Raw genomic sequence first — 24,436 nt, 5'->3', positions numbered from 1 at the left:
TCACATAATTTCTATTCCTTTTCTGCTTTATTTTTTCTATGGCATTTTTTACCCTGACACTCTGCATTTGGGGCCTGTTACCTGTATCCTTCTGCCACGCGTAAGCTCCAGGAAAGCAGGAGCGTTGTCGGTTTTGTTTCCCATTTTGTCAATCGCCAGAGCCTCAGAACAGCGCCCAGCACATAGTAGGCGCTTGGTAAATACTTGTAAATATTTGTAGTGCGCGAGGTGGCGTCTGACTGGAGTGGGAGGTGAGCGGGGCCACGAGGTTGTTTTCTGGCAGGGACCAGCAGATGGATGGGGGTGGTGCTATTTGCTGGGTTGGGGAGCACGACAGGGATGGGTAGTGGTGATGTTAGTTGGGGACAAGTTGCGCTAGAGTGACACTCAAGTACGACTTTTCTCCCTGGGCATTCTACATGGGGAGGGCTCGGCAGGGGCGGGGGCAGCGTCCCAGGCAGCCAGCCAGGCGTGCCGGGCGCCGCTGGGGCTGCGGTGTCCTGCCACAGGCGTGGACCCAAAATGCGGACACGCACAGGCGCCTACTCCCCGCAGGGAGAAGCCGAGCTCCGCACGCAAACCTTGGCCCTTTGCACCGCAAACACCCCACCCAATTGCCTACCCGCGACGTTTCGGGGCTCTCTCCTTCCACTCCCACCTCGCGAGAGATTGGCCCTTTAAGAGCCCCACCCCCGAGTCCCCCTCCCCCCTCGCGTGACTGTGCCGAGACCCGCGCCGGGCTGGGGCGTTGGGCGGCTGGGTGGCTGCGCGGGCCTCCGGGCCCTTCTCACGCAACTCCTGGGCACCGCGCCCCGGGCCAGGTGGGGCGGGGATGGGCCGCCTGACCTCTGCCCCTGGAGGGATGTGGCAGAGGCACGTACGCTCGCCCGGGAGCCTCCGCGCCAGGCGCCCCCCGCGGTCCGCGGGGTCTCCCTCCAGCCCTTCCCTCGGCCACCCACTGCTGGCCGCGCGGCCCCCAGCCTCCGCATTGTCTCTGCCCTCCAACGCGAGCGCTTGCGATGCTGGGAGCCAAGAGGGGCCCTCAACGGCCGGTGGGTCCCCGCTGGAGGGGTTCGGGCTTGCAGCACGTCTAAGGGGACCCTGGAGGCCGCGCCGAGCCGCCAGCAAGTGCTTGGCGAGACTGCCCGTCCGCCATCCATTCCCGTCCCTCAAGCGAGAAGCGCGCCTGTGCTAGTCTCCGGGGCTCTGGGGCGACAGGGCCAGCCCAGCGGAGCCTCTGACCCTCCAGCCCCAGTGACCTCAGGGCCGGGGTCGCCGCGCTTCTCACGCGAGCAGAACGAGCAGAACGGGGACTCAGACCTAGGGGAAGGTCACAGCCGGCAGCCGCGCCCCTGCCTGCCTGGCCCCGGTTAGCTAGCAGTGAGGGGTAGGCATTTGCACGCCTGATGTTCCATGGGGTGCAAAAATGATGAAGAGGAGTCCCCGTGCCCCAGGATCGATAGCCCTTCTCTTCGGGCTGTCGTGGGACTTCTCCCTCAAACCTCCACCTTGGCTGGGTTCTGCGCTGCCCATGTGGTGCCTTAGAACTAGGAGTCCCAGGTGTCCCCAGCCCTCACCCCTTTACATGCTGGCACCTGGATGAGTTCTTGTCCCCCCCCCCCCAGTCCCCCTCATATCCTGGAGCAATCAGCCCTCCTCAGGCTGCCCCTCCCTCTGTCTCATCAGGGAAGGAGGCGTGGCCACATGCATGAGCCTGCCTATAAAGGTGACAGTGCCTTCACCCTCACCCTGAAGGTGACAGTTCCTAGGAGCCTTCTCTGATCCTCCTTGGGGGTCCCTGGCTCCACAGTCCAGTCTTCCCAGGTCAGCTCAGCACCTTCTCACAGCCACAGGTGAGTGCTGGGGGCCTTCTGGCTTGCCTCTTCCCTCCCAATAAAAAGAAAATTTTGGTGCCTCCAGGTCTTCCTAGGTAGCCACTGGTCTAGCACCTCTGTAAAAGGAGGCTAGGTAAGAATGTCCTGAGTGACCACTCAGTCTAGCCCCCTAGAGGGGAAACTAAGGCCAGGGGAAGAGCAGGACTTGGCCATAGTCACACAGCTAGTACCAGACCTCTAGATGTAGGTGGCCTCCCATTCGGGACTTCAGGACTCAGGCTCTGGCTTTATCCCTCACTTACTCCCAGACCACTCAGGGCTTCTCCATCAGGGTTACCTGGGGGGCTGGAATAGGCACACAGTTGAGGGAAGCGGGAAGCCTGTGCAGCCCTCCCTCAGGCTACGTGATGACAGGGGCTTCTCCCCGGGTGGGGCAGGGTAGATGGAGGGAGCAGGCTAGGTTCTTACCAGCTGTACCCCACCCTATCTAAAAGCTACCCTGGCAGGCTCTACCCTCCCAAGGGATGGCTTGGCAGAGCTGAGATGTCCTGCCTGACCCAGACAGGAGAGGCTAATCTGAGTAGGAGTCTCAGGGGCCTTTCCTATCCCATTGGCTGTCTTCTCTGTCCTCTGCTGGGAAGCAGTCAGTGTGACAGATTGCCAACTGTAGGGAGCTGGAAACACTGGTCCCTGAAAACTCACCAGTCACATCTCCCTTGGCCTCCTACCACCTCACAAAGGATAGAGGTCCTGGTACCTATTGTGAAGAAAGGGACACTGATACACCGTGGGCTGGCAGTGAAGTAGGGGTCTAGTGTGTTTGGGATTCAGCTTTCCAGGAAGCCTCCCTACACTCTGAGGCTGTAATGCTTGGGTAGGACCACATAGCTGCCTGCCTTGTGTGTTTCTCCTGTGGGCAAGACTGTGGTTCCCCAGAGCAGATCTGGGTCTCTGCTTCCCTAGGATCCCATTGGGCTCTCTGAATTGGGAGATTTTGTCACCCCCCCCTCACCTGTTATAATTGAAGCCCACAAAGGTAAAATGACCAGTCCAAGGCCACTTGGGCTGGAATACTGCGTCTCCTGACCTTCAGTCCCAGCACCAGGCATATGCCCCAGGCAGAGCCTGATGCCTCAGAGAGAGTGGCCTGTGCATTTGCACAGCCCTTCTAGACCAAGCCTAGAGAGAAAGCATCGTTTCAGCTTCTGTTAAGTTCAGCTCCATTCCTGATTTCCACTATTCCAGTCTGGAGCTTTTTTACAGCCTAGTGGGAGCCTTCCAAATATCCTTGGCTCTCAGGTGACACAAAAAAGGGGAAGGCCCAGACTTCATTCATTGAGAATTGAGCCCAAAGAAAACCTTGGCCTGGAATTCTGTGGCTGGGAGCTCAATCTCACTGATCTCCAGCTGCTTTAAGCTGTGGGCCAGTTGAACTCAGAGAGCTGGGGCTGAGAGCAGTGTGGCTTGGGCAGTGGGTTTTCTGTCCCCTGTCCCCTCCTCACCCTGTCCTGGGGTCTGGCAGGATTTCCCAGATCCTGGGATAGAGTGGTAGAGAACTGAGCATTCTGGAAAAATTCCTTCATTGACCTGATCACTCTTCAAAGGGAGGTACCCGTGACAGCAGATGGAAACTTCCCAGGAGCTGTCTGTCCCTAGGGGCCTGAGTCTTGGCTCTGTCACTGATTGCTGGGTGAATTTGGGCAAATCAGTGAGTACCTATTCCGGAGGTCAATTTCCCCAGATGTGAAATGAGGCCAAAGGAGTAAATAATCCCTAGTTCCTCTGATAGTATGGTTTTCCTAGGTGTGGTAGGTAGGACTCAAAGGGATCTGGGGTGATAAATGTTGATTATGTGTCTATTTTCATGTGTTAGGGAAACAAGTCAAAGCTGTATTTTCACATGGATATTGTTTAGGATGATGCTATGTGGGTGGATTTAAGGTTGGTTTTAGGCACATGTGAAGTAATAGTAGTGGGCCATATGGAAATCACAGACTGGTTTGCAAGATGCCATGTCAGATTGGTACAGGTAAGAGAAAGTGTCCTAGAATTAGGCAACTTGGGTTGGGGGTCTGTACCCAACACTACCTGGCTGTGTGACCCTGGGCAAGTTACTTATCCTGCGCCTCACTGCAGTCTCTCTCATAGATTTGTGGCCAGGATTGAAGAATGACTGTGAAATTCTTGGCACACAGTGGCAAGTTAACAAACACGTCTTCCACCTCCTCTTCCTCTTCGTGTCTAGGCAGCAGTTCGGGGTGGAAAGGCTTCCCTTTCCCTGACAAGCGTGATGACACTAGGGTGTTGGCTCCTCCAAACCTCCATCTGATGGCTTGGCTTTTCCTCCTGTCCCATCTCTCAGCAGTCCCCTCCAAGATCCCTGCGCTGATCATGCTTTCTGAACTTGGACTCCCACTCCACATCTCAGCCACGGAGCTTCTCCTGGTGTCTGCCGTCTTCTGCCTGGTATTCTGGGTGGTCAGGGCCTCAAGGCCTCGGGTCCCCAAGGGTCTGAAGAGCCCACCCGGGCCATGGGGCTGGCCCCTGATTGGGCACGTGCTGACCCTGGGGAAGAACCCGCACCTGGCACTGGCCAAGATGAGCCAGCAGTACGGGGACGTGCTGCAGATCCGCATTGGCTCCACGCCTGTGCTGGTGCTGAGCGGCCTGGACACCATCCGGCAGGCCCTGGTGCGGCAGGGTGACCACTTCAAGGGCCGGCCCGACTTCTACAGCTTCACCCTGGTCACTGATGGCCAGAGCATGACCTTCAGCCCAGACTCCGGACCGGTGTGGGCTGCCCGCCGGCGCCTGGCCCACAATGCCCTCAAAGCCTTCTCCATCGCCTCCGACCCGTCTTCCTCGTTCTCCTGCTACCTGGAGGAGCACGTGAGCAAAGAGGCTGAAGCCCTAATCAGCAAGTTGCAGGAGCTGATGGCAGGGGCTGGGCACTTTGACCCCTACAGGTATGTGGTTGTGTCAGTGGCCAATGTGATCTGTGCTATATGCTTTGGCCAGCGCTATGACCATGACAACCAAGAACTGCTTAGCCTGGTCAACCTGAATAATGAGTTTGGGGAGATGGTGGCCTCAGGAAACCCAGCTGACTTCATCCCCATCCTCCGCTACCTGCCCAACCCTGCCCTGGATGCCTTCAAGGATCTGAATAAGAAGTTCTACAGCTTCATGCAGAAGATGGTCAAGGAGCACTATAAAATATTTGAGAAGGTACAGGCTGGGGAGAGGTAGGTGGTGGTGAAAGCAGGTAGGGTCAGGGGCTGTGAGGTCAGAGATAAGGGACAGCATGTGGTCTGGCAAATTCTCAGGAAGGCTTCACCCAGTTGTGGAGTGGACTCCACCCTTGGCAGGGAAGCAGAGCTCCTCTGCAGTGTCCCTTCTCCACTTCTGTCTGACAGCAATGGCTGCTGCACACCCTCACATGCAAGACCCGGGGCTGCTTTTTAGAGGACCAGGAAGAGTTAGAGAGTTTGTCTCCTAGCCACATGGTAGAAAAAAGTTAAAGAACACATCCAGATGGTCACAGTACCAGACTCTGTGTGTCAGGTGTCCCTTGAGATGAGGCTAACAGTATTCTAAGGTAAGAGAGCTTTGGGGAGGAGAGAGAAGCTGGGATGACAGCCTCAGGGGATGTCATCTCTTGATCAAAGGTGCTAGGGGTCGTGGAGCCAGGCGCAGATGGAGAGGTAGGTCTGAGTTTGGTATCTTGGTCACTTGTGGACCTTCCTTACTTAGGGCCATATCCGGGACATCACAGACAGCCTGATTGAGCACTGTCAGGATAGGAAGCTGGATGAGAATGCCAACATTCAGCTGTCCGATGAGAAGATCATTAATGTTGTCTCGGATATCTTTGGAGCCGGTATGAATTATCCCATTGTGCCCTTCCTGTACCCAAGTGCCCTGACCCACCACCTGCCTAAATTCTCCCTTTGTTCTACCTTGTCCAGGGTTTGACACAGTCACAACTGCCATCTCCTGGAGCTTAATGTACTTGGTGACAAACCCCAGGATACAGAAAAAGATCCAGGAGGAGCTAGGTAGGTGGTGGCTCCCTTCAAAAGGGTCAAGGTCAGAAGCCTGGCCAAGGTCTAGGCAGCCCCTTAACCAATCTGGTCCTTTGTATTCTGCAGACGCGGTGATCGGCAGGGCGCGGCGGCCCCGGCTGTCTGACAGGCCCCAGCTGCCCTACATGGAGGCCTTCATCCTGGAGACCTTCCGACACTCCTCCTTCGTCCCTTTCACCATCCCCCACAGGTAAAGCCCTATAGATCCGCTGCTTCCAACACGTGCCTTACTCCCGTCCACATACCTGATTAGGGCAGTGGGAGAGACATGGCATGTGAGCCTGACTGAGCTTCCTTCCTCCCCAGCACCACGAGAGACACAAGTCTGAATGGCTTTTACATCCCCAAGGGGCACTGTGTCTTTGTGAACCAGTGGCAGATCAACCATGACCAGTAAGTCGAGATGGGCAGGGGAAAGGCTGGGCCTTTCCTCTCCTGGGGTTCAGACCCTCCTGTCTGTGGGCTCCCTGCCCACTCCCCATCCTTTGGGGCTGGGGCTCAATCCACTTGATGCTTCTGAGCCCCCAGCCTGCCAATTCAGCTGCCTCCCTCTGGTTACAGGAAGCTGTGGGGTGACCCATTCGAGTTCCGTCCCGAGCGTTTTCTCACCCCTGATGGCATTATTAACAAGGCGCTGAGTGAGAAGATGATTCTCTTTGGCTTGGGCAAGCGGAAGTGCATTGGGGAGACCATCGGCCGCTTGGAGGTCTTTCTTTTCCTGGCCACCCTGCTGCAGCAGGTGGAATTCAGCGTGTTGCCAGGCATGAAGGTGGACATGACCCCCATCTATGGACTGACCATGAAGCATGCCCGTTGTGAGCACTTCCAAGTGCAGATGCGGTGTTAGGGGCCCGAGAACCCTGAAGCCCAGACTCTGCCTACCTGGCCTGCCTGGGCAGCCTGACCAGGGGGCTGGCCCGGGAGTGTCTAAGCTTCAGCCTGAAACTCACAGAGACTGGCTTGGCTGTTTTTGCTTTCAGAGCTGTGGGCAAGCCTGAGGGATCAGGCCTGCCCCTAGCCTGGACTTGTCCCTCTCCATATCCACCAAGACAGTGAACACAGCAGGAGCCGATGAAGCCTTCTGATGTTGTGCTTGAGCTAGGGGGCCTGGCAGGGTGAAGGAGGCCTCTGAGAACCTCTGAAGAGCTCTCCAGAAGCCCCTTGGCCCCGCAGCTGGCTGGCTCTATGGGGTGTTGACTGGTTTGAGAAACAGAGCACGCCACACCAAGACCTCTTTGACAATTGGGAGCCACCAAGACTGGAGAGAAAAGACAACTCAGGATACTGGCACAGAGGTAGCCTCACTGCTTGAACAACGCTGAGCAATCTGACCCCATGGATCTGGGGATCGTGCCTGGGGGAATCGCCTTCCTCTGCCCTCCCTGCAGGCAGGAACAAATGGGCTGCCTCTTGGCCTTATAAAGGCCCGTTTCTGTCCAGGAGGGGCTGAGGACTTGTGTCTAAGAGGAGCAGGAAGCAGACGGAGTGCACATTTCTGGGCACCAAGATGAGGGTCGTGGGGCTGGTGGTATTTCAATCACCTTCTGCCTGTTTCCCTTCCCTACACCCTGTATGAGTATGTCTGTTTTTAATGTTTGTAATCACCAGCCTTTTTATTCTAGTCTGTATTGTGTTTGCATGTTTGCATTTATCATATATAAGGGCTTAAGAACCATTGATTTAATGCAATAGAGAAAATTCTAACCCAAGTATCCAAAAATGTGGAGGAACATCTACTTGAGCTAAATAAAGATATTCTCTTAAAGTCCTATAGGTGGAGATTTTTTGGATCTTAAATGAAGATATCACTCATCTACATAGTCTCCCTGAGCCCCACCTATGTTGGGTTTCACGGGGGGGAGGGAGCAGTGAAGAGGCAAAGCTACCGCTCTCAGGCATTCTGTTCACGGGAGACAAGACTCTCATCACTTCACTGACTTTTCCCTCTCTAACTTATCACACATTGATGAAGAGTATTCTCAAAACCAGGCACTGGGGTATAAAATAAATAAAACATGGTCCCTGCTTTCAAAAGCCTCCCAAACTGGTTGAGGGAACTGTCACTTAAACACATCATTCAATTCATTGTGATCAGGGCTCTACCACACAGATACACATAGAAGGGTGGGCTGGGTGGGTGAGCGGGCTCTGGGAGAAGTTCTCAGGTCTTGGGGATATCTGAGCCAATCCTTCCATGCAGGACAAGGGACAGTCATACCTGAGACTCGCAGCATTAGATGCTGAAGCCCAAGGGGGTACGCTCTGGCCAGAGTTCTGGGGGCAGAATGGTTCTCAGCATGGAGATTGAAATCTGTCCCTCCCTATTCATGCCCCGGTTCAGGCACTGCAGCCATAGAACCGAAGGCTGATCACTGATGGAGAACAAGGCCTTTGCAAGCAGACTCTGGCCCAGATTTCAACGCTGAAAGCCCCTGTCCACGTGGGACGGCAGAGTGATGGTGTCAAGTCCGGGCAGAGGCTGGACCCACACAGCCTCTGCTGCTCTAAGGGGCTGACGGGAGACACATCTTGGGGTGTGAGCCCCCTTTCCCCACACCAGCCCAGCTTTCTTCCTGAAGCGCTGTGCCGAGGCCAGCAGTGGCCATGCGTGCGCTGTGCTTGCCAGCAGGGTTAGACGGCTCTCACTCAACAAGAGGTTCAGGCCACTGCAAGGAACAAGCAAGCTGCAGTCAGCTGGAGAAACTTGCTTGGTGTGGGAGGATGAGAAATTTGGTGCCTAATCATTCTCATATTGGTTTATTTTCTACTTAAAAAGACAACTCGTATTATATGCTATAACACAGACAAGCCTTGAAAACATGCAAAGTGAAAGAAGCCAGACACGGAAGGCCATATATTGTGTGATTCCACTCATACGAAATATCCAGAAGGGGCAGATTTCCAGAAGCAGAAAGTAGATCAGCAGTTGCCAGGGAATAGGGGGCAAGGCAAATGGGAAGTGTAGGTTTATTCCAGAGATGATGGAAACATTCCAGAACTAGGCAGTGGTGATGGTTGTACAACTTTGTTAATATACTAAAACCCAATGAATCATGCAGTTTAAAATGGTAGAAAAAAATGTTTGCCAATCTTTGTTCTAAAAAAAATGTGAGGTCACGCCTGTAATCCTAGCACTCTGGGAGGATCACTCAAGGTCAGGATCGCTCAAGGTCAAGGTTCAAAACCAGCATGAGCAAGAGCAAGACCCCGTCTCTACTAAAAATAGAAAGAAATTAATTGACCGACTAAAAATATATAGAAAAAATTAGCCAGGCATGGTGGCACATGCCTGTAGTCCCAGGTACTCGGGAGGCTGAGGCAGGAGGATTGCTTGAGCCCAGGAGTTTGAGGTTGCTGTGAGCTAGGCTGATGCCACGGCACTCTAGCCGGGGCAACAGAGTGAGACTCTGTCTCAAAAAGAAAAAAAGTGAGGGAGGAATGGAGACAGCATATGCAAAACAATTTATGTAACTGTCTCAGTGATCACTTTGGAATTGGTAATATTAGTACTGATATTTTCAGACTATAGCGTAATGTAGGATAAAATAAATGCGTAATTGATAATGAGGATTGGCCAGGTGCGGTGGCTCATGCCTGTAATCCTAGCACTCTGGGAGGCCAAGGAGGGAGGATCGCTTCAGGTCAGGAGTTCAACACCGGCCTGAGCAAGAGAGAGACATCATCTCTACAAAAAATAGAAAAAATTAGCCAGGCGTCGTGGTGCACACCTGTAGTCCCAGCTACTCAGGAGGCCAAGGCAGGAGGATCACTTGAGCCCAGGAGTTTGAGGTTGCCATGAGCTATGATGACACCACTGCACTCTAGTCTCGCTGTCTCAAGGAAAAAAAATGAGGATATTCTAATTCATCATTCCCTTTTTCCTTGAGAGCCAGGATTTTTGGTATGGAAAAAAAGTAGATACAGATGTCATATAGAAATGGTTAAGTTTTTAAAAACATATCACATACTTGTATCTGTTATCTATGTATCTAATCTTTGTTTCTTTCTTTCTTTCAAGTGCTGGAACCAATGACCAGCTCACAGCAATGAGCATCCTAGTTCCCTAATCACAGATTATGATCCAGGGCAGCTTCTTGGAGGAACAGCTATTTACAAATCTGGGACAAGGAATGTAAAAGACAAGCCCGGAGCGCTTGGTCATACCAATTAGAAAGGATGCTACAAAGACTACCAGAGCTTGATCAAGCCTTTCTGGAGCCAACTTGAAGAGACTCCAACTCTTGGAGACAGGACAATTTAAGTGTCAACAATAATAATAGGCTGGGCGTGGTGACTCTGTCTCAAATAATAATAATAATAATAATTGCCATGGATTAAAATCCATCAAATATGTTTGAATCCATGAGTTCATACTTTTTTTTAAAAGAGAGCTGGTTCTTCAGAGGAACCAGCTTACTAACTTCAAAAGTGAAAATCCAAGGTCAAGAATCAAGTATGTCTCCCACCTTTGCTATATGAACTATACCTTTGAATTACCAAATAGTAGATTAGAACAAGAATCCCTTAATAAAAGTATTCCAACTAATAAACGAAAAAGAAATAATAGAATTAGAGTGTCACTATTTGGCAGCCACCAATAAATTAATAAATCTGGGCATTGTGTCCAGCAACTACTAACATCATAAAAAGAGAGGAAGCCAGACATGGTGTGACTACCAAAGAAAGAACACAACAGCATCTGTAATGTTGTCAAAGGGGCTGAACCAGAGTCGGACCAAGCCTCTGGATCCAGCTGCCAATTTGCAACAAATGCAGAGGGTGAAGGCACATGTTGAGCTACAAAGTGAGCATGCAGTCAGTAAAATTCAGACGTTGGGAGACTCTGTAGGTCTGTGGGCCTTCTCCAACAGAAAAAGTGCAAGGGAAAGAAAGGGATGGAGGGGAAACCTGTAGATGAACAGAGACTTAAAAGACACGTCAAATGTTAAGAGATGAACAATTCTGAACTGTAGTGTCTAGGGACACACGCTTGGTGATAAAACTATAAAGAGCAGCAAAATGATTGCTATAAGAGCTTGGAGAGTGGTTAATTTTGGGGGGAAGGAGTGAGTTATAGTTAACATGAGACATGTGGAGGGCTTCTGGCATGGTTGATAAAATTCCATTTCTTGACCTGGTTGTGTTTACAAGGATTTTTGCTCTTCAAAAATGAAGAAAAACATACAAATAGCTTTTATTTCTTTTTGTTTTTTAGATATATATAATTAATATACGTTGTCAATGCCCTTCAGCCAAAGACTACAGGGAGAACACCTGTAGTTAGACAAGGTGGATTTATTACTCATTGCAGTGGGGAACCATGAGGCTCAATGAGAGGGTGTTAGAATTACCAATTGTGGCATTTGGGCTTTGGTTGCATGATTTGGGAGAAGGTCTAAGGTAGCTGGGGTTAGCTCTAGGTTGGATACTATCAGAAAGTAGGGATAATTCTATGATTGGGTAATCGTTGAGTAGCACACGGTACTTGATTTTATCTGTGCTTAGGCAGAATTATGAAGTGGCCTTGTTTTGTTTCATTTTATCATGGTTGCAAAGTAACCATATCTGATCATGATGTTCTGGGAGAAGAGAACTGGAGGACAGGAGAACAGAATGGCCAGTGAACACCAGAACAGCTTATAATAACACATGGACAACAGAATAGCTCTAGCTGTCAGGGGCTGTTCTTTCTCAGGTCTCCTTTTTGGTCAAGGACAAAGTTAAATCTCAGGATGTTAATGCATTATACCCGGATATCCATCCTTGCCAAGATCTTGCTGATTAAGATCAATTTGTTGATCAAGAAGAGCACCCACTGAACGTAGTCTGGAATTGAACTAGAGTTCATCTTTTCTTCTGTTGTAGGATGAGTTGCTGGACCATCTGATGTGGCAATGGCTGTGCAGTAGCACTTAAGATTCCACACAGGCTGCATCAGCCAGTTGTAACACAGGCAATTATCAGAATAAAAATAACTCTTAGTCCTTGTAATAGGGCTGGAAGCCAAGGGCCTAAATTATGAAATTCAGGCAATGAAAACATGTTCCAGAATCTGTTTTAGGGAGTCAGGTGGCTTTTACTGTTTGTCCTATAGTATTTATATAGGTATAGCAAATAGCATTTGCCATAGCACAAATTTTCCCTTAGTTGGCCAAGAAGAAAATCAAGGGCTGTGTGATTGACTGTCCATGACAACTCTAGTTAATGAAGTTAGACTAGTTTTTTGCGTTTTCTGAGCAGAAGTGGTGTCATATATCACTTCTGGTAGGTCAGACACAAGCTTTGAACTTTTTCTAGTTGTTCTATTCCAACTGAGGGAATTGTAGCTGGCAGAATACACATGAAGAGGGAATAAGTTATCCTTTCTGAAAGTTCTGAATAATCTGTGCTTGCCTCATTTTGGAGGCTGCTGAGTGTCTTTTACAGGAAGTATGATGTATTTATATTTTAGTGTCCTTAAAAAGAAACATTCATCCATTGCAGTGAAATTATAAAATGATGCATCTGCTTTGGAAAAGTCTACAGTTCCGCAAAAGGTTAAACATACAGTTACCATAAGACTCAGCAATTCCACTCCTAGGTATATACCAGAAAAAAATAAAAACATGTTCACACAAAAATATGCTCATGAATGTTCATAACAGTGTTATTCATAATAAAAATCCTTGTAAACACAACCAGGTCAAGAAATGGAATTTTATCAACCATGCCAGAAGCCCTCCACATGTCTCATGTTAACTATAACTCACTCCTTCCCCCCAAAATTAACCACTCTCCAAGCTCTTATAGCAATCATTTTGCTGCTCTTTATAGTTTTATCACCAAGCGTGTGTCCCTAGACACTACAGTTCAGAATTGTTCATCTCTTAACATTTGACGTGTCTTTTAAGTCTCTGTTCATCTACAGGTTTCCCCTCCATCCCTTTCTTTCCCTTGCACTTTTTCTGTTGGAGAAGGCCCACAGACCTACAGAGTCTCCCAACGTCTGAATTTTACTGACTGCATGCTCACTTTGTAGCTCAACATGTGCCTTCACCCTCTGCATTTGTTGCAAATTGGCAGCTGGATCCAGAGGCTTGGTCCGACTCTGGTTCAGCCCCTTTGACAACATTACAGATGCTGTTGTGTTCTTTCTTTGGTAGTCACACCATGTCTGGCTTCCTCTCTTTTTATGATGTTAGTAGTTGCTGGACACAATGCCCAGATTTATTAATTTATTGGTGGCTGCCAAATAGTGACACTCTAATTCTATTATTTCTTTTTCGTTTATTAGTTGGAATACTTTTATTAAGGGATTCTTGTTCTAATCTACTATTTGGTAATTCAAAGGTATAGTTCATATAGCAAAGGTGGGAGACATACTTGATTCTTGACCTTGGATTTTCACTTTTGAAGTTAGTAAGCTGGTTCCTCTGAAGAACCAGCTCTCTTTTTAAAAAAAGTATGAACTCATGGATTCAAACATATTTGATGGATTTTAATCCATGGCAATTATTATTATTATTATTATTTGAGACAGAGTCACCACGCCCAGCCTATTATTATTGTTGACACTTAAATTGTCCTGTCTCCAAGAGTTGGAGTCTCTTCAAGTTGGCTCCAGAAAGGCTTGATCAAGCTCTGGTAGTCTTTGTAGCATCCTTTCTAACTGGTATGACCAAGCGCTCCGGGCTTGTCTTTTACATTCCTTGTCCCAGATTTGTAAATAGCTGTTCCTCCAAGAAGCTGCCCTGGATCATAATCTGTGATTAGGGAACTAGGATGCTCATTGCTGTGAGCTGGTCATTGGTTCCAGCACTTGAAAGAAAGAAAGAAACAAAGATTAGATACATAGATAACAGATACAAGTATGTGATATGTTTTTAAAAACTTAACCATTTCTATATGACATCTGTATCTACTTTTTTTCCATACCAAAAATCCTGGCTCTCAAGGAAAAAGGGAATGATGAATTAGAATATCCTCATTTTTTTTCCTTGAGACAGCGAGACTAGAGTGCAGTGGTGTCATCATAGCTCATGGCAACCTCAAACTCCTGGGCTCAAGTGATCCTCCTGCCGTGGCCTCCTGAGTAGCTGGGACTACAGGTGTGCACCACGACGCCTGGCTAATTTTTTCTATTTTTTGTAGAGATGATGTCTCTCTCTTGCTCAGGCCGGTGTTGAATTCCTGACCTGAAGCGATCCTCCCTCCTTGGCCTCCCAGAGTGCTAGGATTACAGGCATGAGCCACCGCACCTGGCCAATCCTCATTATCAATTACGCATTTATTTTATCCTACATTACACTATAGTCTGAAAATATCAGTACTAATATTACCAATTCCAAAGTGATCACTGAGACAGTTACATAAATTGTTTTGCATATGCTGTCTCCATTCCTCCCTCACTTTTTTTCTTTTTGAGACAGAGTCTCACTCTGTTGCCCCGGCTAGAGTGCCGTGGCATCAGCCTAGCTCACAGCAACCTCAAACTCCTGGGCTCAAGCAATCCTCCTGCCTCAGCCTCCCGAGTACCTGGGACTACAGGCATGTGCCACCATGCCTGGCTAATTTTTTCTATATATTTTTAGTCGGTCAATTAATTTCTTTCTATTTTTAGTAGAGACGGGGTCTTGCTCTTGCTCATGCTGGTTTTGAACCTTGACCTTGAGCGATCCTGACCTTGAGTGATCCTCCCAGAGTGCTAGGATTACAGGCGTGACCTCACATTTTTTTTAGAACAAAGATTGGCAAACATTTTTTTCTACCATTTTAAACTGCATGATTCATTGGGTTTTAGTATATTAACAAAGTTGTACAACCATCACCACTGCCTAGTTCTGGAATGTTTCCATCATCTCTGGAATAAACCTACACTTCCCATTTGCCTTGCCCCCTATTCCCTGGCAACTGCTGATCTACTTTCTGCTTCTGGAAATCTGCCCCTTCTGGATATTTCGTATGAGTGGAATCACACAATATATGGCCTTCCGTGTCTGGCTTCTTTCACTTTGCATGTTTTCAAGGCTTGTCTGTGTTATAGCATATAATACGAGTTGTCTTTTTAAGTAGAAAATAAACCAATATGAGAATGATTAGGCACCAAATTTCTCATCCTCCCACACCAAGCAAGTTTCTCCAGCTGACTGCAGCTTGCTTGTTCCTTGCAGTGGCCTGAACCTCTTGTTGAGTGAGAGCCGTCTAACCCTGCTGGCAAGCACAGCGCACGCATGGCCACTGCTGGCCTCGGCACAGCGCTTCAGGAAGAAAGCTGGGCTGGTGTGGGGAAAGGGGGCTCACACCCCAAGATGTGTCTCCCGTCAGCCCCTTAGAGCAGCAGAGGCTGTGTGGGTCCAGCCTCTGCCCGGACTTGACACCATCACTCTGCCGTCCCACGTGGACAGGGGCTTTCAGCGTTGAAATCTGGGCCAGAGTCTGCTTGCAAAGGCCTTGTTCTCCATCAGTGATCAGCCTTCGGTTCTATGGCTGCAGTGCCTGAACCGGGGCATGAATAGGGAGGGGCATATGTGTATATATATGACCATATGTAGCTACATATATGAGAATATATAGAACTCTACATATGACTATATACATGACTATATATAACTCTGTATATGACTATATATATGGCTATATATGTATATAAAACAGAGATTTATTATAAGGTATTGGCTCCCGCAAGTCTGGAGGCTGAGACGTCCCACGCTCTGTCATCTGCTTGCTGGAGACCCAGAAAAGCCTATGGTGTAGTTCCAAGTCCTGAGAACCAGAGGACTGATGGTATAGATGGTATCCAACCTGGGTCTGAAGGCTTGAGAACCAGGAGCACAAGGACAGAAGAGCAATATCCCAGTTCAATAGGTCAGGCAGAGTTAATTCAACCTTCTGCCTTTTCGTTCTAACCAGGCCCTCAACTGATTGGATGAGGCCTACTCACACCGGGGCGGGCCATCTGCTTTACTCAGCCCACCAATCCAAATGCTAATCTCTTCTGGAAACACCCTCGCAGACACGCCCCCAAATAGTGTTTAGACCAGTTATTTGAGCATCCTGTGGCCCAGTGGAGGTCACACACAAAATTAACCATCACACCCTTTGTTAGAGCCCATCAGAATCCCCATACTCCGTTCAGTAAACGTGAGTGTGAACGGCTGAAACACTGTTGGGAAAGACTGTGTTTGCAAATGCATGTAGCTACCTGGTGCTCAGCAAGTCTAATGAATCCAGGTTTGTCTTTGCCTTTCAGTTGGTCTCCTTATCTCATTAACAGTTTGGAAACTTCACCAAAATGAAGGTCCCACATAGTGGCAATCTCACAGGACTGTCAATTCTTGAGTGCTCAGTTCTGGCCTGCTGTGCGCCCTCCACTGATTGTCTTCCAGATCTGCTGCTGGGAGACTATGTCTCCAGGACAATGTTGAGCTTCACAGATTTCTGCTGAGTTCTCATTGCTACATTTTGTTATCCTAGGATATCCTAGGCTCCTTGTGGTTCTCTTTGGTTTAATTCATTAGGAAACTCTTTACTAACCCTGTTTATTTTCTGTTACTTTTACTTACCTGTTAATGATATTTTTCATTCCCTGATAAATTTTGTTCTGATTGTTATAAAGGAGCATTTTTAAACTACTATCTCTTTTTTTTGAGACTGAGTGCCGTGGCGTCAGCCTAGCTCACAGCAACCTCAAACTCCTGGGCTCAAGCAATCCTCCTGCCTCAGCCTCCTGAGTAGCTGGGACTACAGGCATGCGCCACCATGCCCGGCTAATTTTTTCTATATATTTTTAGTTGTCCAGCTAATTTCTTTCTATTTTTAGTAGAGATAGGATCTTAGTCTTGCTCAGGCTGGTCTCAAACTCCTGAGCTCAAATGATCATCCCACCCCGGCCTCCCAGAGTGCTAGGATTATAGGCGTGAGCCACCGTGACGGGGCCCCCTGTAATTATTTTTTAGCATAAATATATCCCGTGCAATATTTGGGACATACTTACACTAAAAAAGTAATCATTATTTTTCTGAAATTCGAATTTAACTGAGAATCTTGTATTCTTTTAATGTGTGTTAAGTCAAGTAACACTAACCATAGTAGGTCCATCAGTCTTGTGGACCAAATAGTGCAGGGCATTCCACGCCTTGTCACGAGGAAAGACACAGCCTTGGGGGAGGGTGACCTGGGGCTGTTGGAAGCACAGTCTGAGGTCCCTGCATCAGCGTAGTGCTGCTCAGCTGTGTTGCTTGGTTCAAACCCCCAGCCTTTGTTCTAATTTTTTTTTTTCTCTTGTTCATTTGGATTTGTCAACATCTAACCTCAAACTCCTACTTTCTGAGTTTTTGCTTCCTATTGTAATCCTAATTCCTGAGCCCAGTTGGTAAAAGAGTAGTTTTTCATTAAATACAGTTTACAATCACAGTAGCTACAATCACAGTAGCTACAGGGTCCTCTGTAGAAAAATTTTGATTTTAATAAGTTTTCTACCTCCCTGAAGTTTTAGCACAAAAAGGGAAACAAAAGCTCAGTTGTACAATAGTCCGCCTTTGTGTTGATGCTAAAGGCTTTCATCGCATGCACACCTTAGGAGTATCTAACCCATTTAGACAAATCTAACATTTAAAAAACAGAAAACTACTAAATCAGATAAGTGCCCCTAGAATCTTTAAGAGCTCTGTGCTAATTGGTTTGTACAGACTAAGCACTTACATGACTTTAAAATAAGGAAATTCAGCCCAGGTTGGTGGCTCTCGCCTATAATCCTAGCACTCTGGGAGGCCAAGGTGGGCGGATCGCTCGAGGTCAGGAGTTCGAAACCAGCCTGAGCAAGAGTGAGAACCCGTCTCTACTATAAATAGAAAGAAATTAATTGGCCACCTAATATATATAGAAAAAATTATACAACAGACATTTCTGGTAAAAGAAAAAAGGAAAAAAAAAAAAAAAAAAAAAAAAAAAAATTAGGCCGGGCGCTGTGGCTCACGCCTGTAATCCTAGCTCTTGGGAGGCCGAGGCGGGCGGATTGCTCAAGGTCAGGAGTTCAAAACCAGCCTGAGCAAGAGCGAGACCCCGTCTCTACTATAAATAGAAAGAAATTAATTGGCCAACTGATATATATATAAAAAATTAGCCGGGCATGGTGGCGCATGCCTGTAGTCCCAGCTACTCGGGAGGCTGAGGCAGAAGGATCACTCAAGCCCAGGAGTTTGAGGTTGCTGTGAGCTAGGTTGACGCCACGGCACTCACTCTAGCCTGGACAACAAAGCGAGACTCTGTCTCAAAAAAAAAAAAAAAAAAAAAAAAAAAAAAAAAAAAAAATTAGCCGGGCATGGTGGTGCATGCCTGTAGTCCCAGCTACTTGGGAGGCTGAGGCAGGAGGATCGCTTGAGCCCAGGAGTTTGAGGTTGCTGTGAGCTAGGCTGATGCTATGGCACTCACTCTCTAGCCCAGGCAACAGAGTGAGACTCTGTCTCAAAAAAATAAAAAAATTAAATAAATAAAATAAGGAAATTCAAGAATTTATAAAAGAAAAAGAAAATTTTAATTTATATTGCTTTAAATATGCTGGTTCCTTAAAGACTTTTTTCCCTCTCCAATTGCAGCTAAACTCTCAGGGCAAAAATTAAATAACTGAATTAAGGTAATGACTTTGGTTACTGAGTTACAAGGTAAAAAAAGATGCAGACCACTCAAAGCTTTTAACCAATTTAAGTAATTTAATAATTGGAATATTACATAAAAGGAACAAAATAAAACATTTCTAGTTAGGACAAATCCTTGGAAATTAGCCTGGTTTGATAATATGACTTATCTCTGATTTTATCACAATTTTAGCAATTCTAGGAATATTCTAGGTGATGCAAAACTTGGTTTACTTTCTCAAAGAAAGCCTAATAAATTGCCTGTACTACTTTTACCAGTCAGATACACTAATATTACTTTCATAATTATGAAAACATAAACCTATGTGTTGATCTAAATAAAATTATAATAACGGTTATCATTTAAAATATATGCTTTTGTAATTTCAGACAGTATTGCAAATTATTTAATCTAAACGAGCTATCCATGTGAATTCTAAAAATGTCATATTCTTGGGCCGGCACGGTGGCTCACGCCTGTAATCCTAGCATTCTGGGAGGCCCAGGCAGGAGGATCACTCAAGACCAGGAATTTGAGACCAGCCTGAGCAAGAGCAAGACCCCTTCTCTACTAAAAAAAAAATAGAAGAAATTATATGAACAACTGAAAAATATATATAGAAAAAAATTAGCCGGGCATGGTGAAACATGCCTGTAGTCCCAGCTACTCGGGAGGCTGAGGCAGTAGGATCGCTTGAGCCCAAAAGTTTGAGGTTGCTGTGAGCTAGGCTGATGCCATGGCACTCTAGCCTGGGCAACAGAGTGAGACTCTGTCTCAAAAAAAAAAAAAAAAAGTCTAATTTTTTTTGTGTTTCTATGTTGCCTCTTACCATGATACTAAGTTGTTTAAAATAAAAGAACAAGAATTCTTTACTTTAGGAAGGGCTAAAATTTTTAATAATTATTAGGTTAACTTTTGTTATGTTTATTTTAAATATTATTATTATCATTCTGATTAATGAGGTAGCCAAAACAACAATATATTCCTTGTTCTTGTGGCCAGTTTGTTTCTGATGACTTTTTGACATTGCCTTTCCTAAATTCAGAATAATGAAATATTAGGTCTTTTTTTTTTTTTGAGACAGAGTCTCGCTTTGTTGCCCAGGCTAGAGTGAGTGCCGTGGCGTCAGCCTAGCTCACAGCAACCTCAATCTCCTGGGCTCAAGCAATCCTTCTGCCTCAGCCTCCCAAGTAGCTGGGACTACAGGCATGCGCCACCATGCCCGGCTAATTTTTTCTATATATGTATTAGTTGGCCAATTAATTTCTTTTTTTTTCTTGTTAGCTGGATATATTTCTTTTTTTTTTTTTTCTTTTGTTTTTTGTCACAGAACACTGTTTGCAGTAGAGGAAACTGGCATTGCAGTCTGGTGGTATAATGGCTTGTTCACATAAACCAGTACATGTTCATCCTTTAGCGCAAAAAGCCCTAATGGCGCGTACCCTATGAAATTCAGGGCATCTCCAATATTTTCTCTCTGTGTTTTTCTTTTTCATATATATTTTTTAATAAACATTTTCAAGGTTTGTTCAAAAGAAGGCCATATAGGTTCTTGGCTAGCGGAAGACAGTTCAGAACAGTTGCTGCACACTTGGACTGTCACCTTCTCCAGGCTGGCAGTTGATATCTTATTTTTTTCCAACTCATTTTTATTAAAAAAATAAAAAAATGCTCCGACTATCAGTTTTACAAAATCTCTAAGGGAAACACAAGAGCAAGGTGCTGAGGTAAAAAACACCTGAGGTAGCTTTTTTGTGTGTGTTTTTTTTTTTTTTTTTGAGACAGAGTCTCGCTTTGTTGCCCAGGCTAGAGTGAGTGTCGTGGCGTCAGCCTAGCTCACAGCAACCTCAAACTCCTGGGCTCGAGCGATCCTTCTGCCTCAGCCTCCCTGGTAGCTGGGACTACAGGCATGTGCCACCATGCCCGGCTAATTTTTTATATATATATCAGTTGGCCAATTGATTTCTTTCTATTTATAGTAGAGACGGGGTCTCGCTCTTGCTCAGGCTGGTTTTGAACTCCTGACCTTGAGCAATCCGCCCGCCTCGGCCTCCCAAGAGCTAGGATTACAGGCGTGAGCCACAGCGCCCGGCCTTTGTGTGTGTTTTTCTCGTTAAAAAAATCTGTAAATTTAATGCCCTGGGCCAACAACCTTGTATAAATTGCTATTTTTCCTCCACATTTTTTTTAAAAGAAAGAAATCATTTTGCTGAATATTAATGGCTTATACACCAAAATGTAAAAAGACAAAATACATTCTTTCCTTGTGGAATTTTTCTTTGGTTGGTTGGTTGGTTTGATGGGTTCCTGTTTTCCTCTTCCAAAATGCTAGGACAAGTACCATTGACTCTTGTTCTTTTGAGTAACCAAGTGTAAGTTGAGGCTGGTTTGTGTGTGTCGCTTTTGTTCCTTTTGTGTGCTGTGATACTCAGAGCACGGCTTTGCCTGGGGGCGAGGAGGTGCATAGATACAGGGGACCGAGACAGAGGGATGAGGGAATTCAAAAGAATGGGGATGGAAGAGATGGGGGGGGGAGGAAGGGAGGGAAGGGAGAGATAAACAGAGAGAGACAGAATTATATAGCAGTATGCAAAAAAACAGTGTAAAACCTGTGAAGCAAAGAGAAATGGATGTATGAGCTGGACAGGCATGAAGAGAGTTTCCTCTTCAAAGAGATGGTATCCCTTCTGTTGACATACACAGGTGATCCAGAACTGCTGTCAGTGTCCTTTTGATGAGATTCCCTCTGGGTGAATTTTGTGTGGGTGGCCTCAAAGCTCCTCTCTACACTATCAGACCTCCCAAAGAAAGACTTCATTCTTTAAAGTCTAGAAAAGCCTGCTTTCTCTTTAAAAAGAAAAAAAATTAATAATTGATTAAAAATTGAAGTTAGTTGAGTTATTTGATATATTATTTCTAAAATATATTACCGCCGCAGGCACCCTGTGTAACCCACAGGCAACGTATCTTAACATCTTCCCTTCTAATATGTACACACATGTACAACAGAGACACTTTGCCAAAAAAAAAAAAAAAAAGGGTGTGAAATTTGCTTGGCTTTGAACACGTTCACTATGTTAGTGCAACTAGAAGGGATAGCGTCTTGGGAGGTAAGGAGAGATCCCAGTGCGTGGTGAAGTGGATGGCTGGGGAGCCTGCAGAGGCCCTGGGGGGGCTGGCAAGCCCCGCTGGCCTTCCCCGCCCGCTTCACAGGGCCTCTGCAGAGTCCCTGGCCACCTCCGCAGACTTCTCTTCCTCAGGATGGTCTTTGGTTTGCTCCCGATCTGGCTGGCTGTGTTTGGTCTCATTCTGTCAGGTGTTGGAAGGGCTACATTCATCCGTCGTTTTGCTGGCGCCTGTGGGAGCCTCACTTGCTGCGCTGTGAGGTGACTCCCTGAGGATATTTCTGCTTCTGCTGCTTCACCTGTTGTACAATTTCCCTGATCTTGCGCTGTGCAGTCTGGCTAGCAAAGAAATGCCCGATAATTCTGACGATCACTTCCTCATTTTCATCCGGTGTCTGGTCACGAGGCACGATGACTTCTGCACTGGTTAAGTTCTGCAGTTCATTCACGGTTTTGCCACCTTTGCCAATCACCCGGCCAGCTGTGGAAGAGGGCACTCTGATATGGGCTTCCAGCTTCACTTCTTCTTTGGGGTTAAAGAAGTTTTCTTCTTTCAGTTTTCCAAAGATCCGTCCCTGGGCCTTGAACTGGGCTTCAGGTGGCCCGGTGATGATGACCATCCTTTCACTGACGTCTCGGCCTTCCGCTGGGGCAATCGTGATGGAGGCTCCGGCGAATCTTGCCAGCTGTTTGAGGTGCGCCCCTTTCTTCCCGATGATGGTGCCCACAGCCTGGGTCGGGATGAAGAGATTCACAATCTCCTGCTCTGGATAAGAGTGATGATGTGGAAACGGGCTGAACTGGTGATGGGGGTACAGGCTGGAGAAGTATCCGGAGTGGGTAGCGAAGGGGTGGTAGGGGGCAGCGGGGGAGCTCTGCGGGGCCTGCTGGTGGAGGCAGCACGGACAGTCCTGTTGAAAAGATGCCAAGTGCGCTGAGATTCAGCCCTGGGATCAGATTGTCTTGTTGGTTAACAGCCAGCATATCATTTTCAAAGGCCTCTCGAAGCTTCTTCACGATCTCTATCTCAGCATTGGCACAGGCCTCAACTGTGCCCTTCACAGTGATGGCTCTTTTGGGGTTATACATGCTCAAATCCTGCAATGATGAGATTGTTATCTTGGTCCCTGTTTCATGTTCAATTTTCTTCAAATTTCTGCCTTCTTTCCCAATCAGTCTTCCAACCAAGCCATTGTGGGCCAAGATTTTCAGGGGGATCTCTTCAGCTAGTTTGGTCTCATCAGCCTCTTTCTGCATGATTTCAAGAATCATGCAGCATGCTTCAGAGGTTCCCTCTGGGGTGGCATGGATGGCAGCAGGCTTCTCTGCGGCCCCAGAGTTCTCCTTTCTATGGATGTCTACCCGGGACTGGGTCTGCTTAGTGATGTTCTTTATGGTCAAGCCCTCCTTTCCGATGATGGCACCAACAAACTGGGTGGGGACCAGGATCCGCAGCGGGAAATCAATCTGTCTGGCCTGAGAAGAGCCCCCGGGCCGTGGCCTTGCTCCGGGGAAGAGTGGTCCCCACGCTGGGCTCGCTGAGGGGGCGAGGGGGAGCTCACCTCTTCATCCGGGATGTAGGAAATCTTGGAAGAGTAGTTCTCAAACTGATGCCCGCTTAGCTTCTCGACGGCTATTTTTGCTTCTTCTCTTGTTGCATATGTGACGTTGACAACAGCAGTTTCTGTGTCTGTGTTGACTTGTTCCACATTCTCCACTGTCCCATACTGAGCCAAAAGTCCATCTAACACCTCCCACTGCAGGTGAGGAGGGATGTTTCGAATCTGAATTTTCCTGCTCCTTAGCTTTTTAGAGACTGAGCAATCAACTTGATTTCCCATGCAATTCCACTTTACCCGAGAGGGTCTCGATGGCGGATGGCCCAGTTCTGGTCCAGGTAGTCCACGAAGGCGTAGCCGGACTTGAGCAAGACCTGTCCTGCCAGGGGCAGCTTCCTGTCCCCAAGAGCTGCCGGAGGTCGTCGGCGGTGACCGCGGCTCAGGTTCCCGATGTAAAGCTTGTTCATCATCCGACTCTTCGCCTCCTCCGCGCCCCGCCCCGCCCCGCCCCGCCCCTGCCCCGCCCCCACGCCACGCCCCCGCCCCCGCCCCCGCCCCCTCTCCGCCCCGCCCCCTCTCCGCCCCGCCCCGCCCCCTCTCCGCCCCACCCCGCCCCACCCCGCCCCACCCCGCCCCCTCCCCGCCTCCCCGCCCTCCTCCGCGCCCTCCTCCCCGCCTCCCCCTGCCCCCGCCCCCTCCCCCTCCCACTTCCCCTCTCCTCCTCAGCCTGGCTCCCCTCACCGCCTGATTTCTTTCTATTTATAGTAGAGACTGGTCTCGCTCTTGCTCAGGCTGGTTTCAAACTCCTGACCTCGAGCAATCCGCCCGCCTCGGCCTCCCAGAGTGCTAGGATTACAGGCGTGAGCCACCGCGCCCGGCCCGAAATATTAGGTCTTTGCTATAGCAGTGATGGTTACCCAACATCATGAATGTACTCAATGCCACTAAATTGTACCCGTAACAATGGTTAAAATGGTAAATAAGCTTCATGTAATATATATTTTATGACAATAAGAACAAAAGAAAAAGAGTATTTTGTATCTAAGCTGACTTTGGAGTTTTCTACATAGTCACTAGGGAACCAGAGAGATTTACTTCTTCTCTTCACAAAAGGGGGACAATAACAGTAACTAAGTTTTGTTGTCATTGCTGTTAACTTCCAGATATTATTTAACTTAAAACTATTGAGAAAATTCTTCTGTTTTCCAAACCTGGGATGA

At 47.7% G+C, this 24,436-nt stretch overlaps 1 protein-coding gene and 1 pseudogene across 1 annotated transcript; one reads left to right on the top strand and one right to left on the bottom strand.

Moving 5' to 3' along the window:
- Window positions 1-1,730: 1,730 nt before the first annotated feature.
- On the top strand, window positions 1,731-7,689 carry CYP1A1 (cytochrome P450 family 1 subfamily A member 1). Its single transcript, XM_012735478.3, has 7 exons — window positions 1,731-1,853; window positions 4,198-5,063; window positions 5,589-5,715; window positions 5,804-5,893; window positions 5,987-6,110; window positions 6,227-6,313; window positions 6,482-7,689. Exons 2-7 carry the CDS (start codon window positions 4,227-4,229, stop codon window positions 6,765-6,767), a joined length of 1,551 nt encoding a protein of 516 aa, XP_012590932.2. The 5' UTR covers window positions 1,731-1,853; window positions 4,198-4,226; the 3' UTR covers window positions 6,768-7,689.
- Window positions 7,690-21,817: 14,128 nt separating this feature from the next.
- LOC105854823 (insulin-like growth factor 2 mRNA-binding protein 2 pseudogene) lies at window positions 21,818-23,686 on the bottom strand (annotated as a pseudogene).
- Window positions 23,687-24,436: the final 750 nt, after the last annotated feature.

The sequence above is a fragment of the Microcebus murinus genome, chromosome 6 (assembly GCF_040939455.1).
Source record: "Microcebus murinus isolate Inina chromosome 6, M.murinus_Inina_mat1.0, whole genome shotgun sequence".
Lineage (NCBI taxonomy): Eukaryota > Metazoa > Chordata > Mammalia > Primates > Cheirogaleidae > Microcebus > Microcebus murinus.
This window is presented reverse-complemented; position numbering and strand designations above follow the sequence as displayed.

Coding starts and splice junctions, on each gene's coding strand:
- CYP1A1 (XM_012735478.3), top strand. CDS start 4,227: ATGCTTTCTGAACTTGGACTCCCACTCCACATCTCAGCCACGGAGCTT. Junction 5,716..5,803: donor CTCGGATATCTTTGGAGCCG/GTATGAATTATC, acceptor TACCTTGTCCAG/GGTTTGACACAGTCACAACT. Junction 6,314..6,481: donor TGGCAGATCAACCATGACCA/GTAAGTCGAGAT, acceptor CTCTGGTTACAG/GAAGCTGTGGGGTGACCCAT.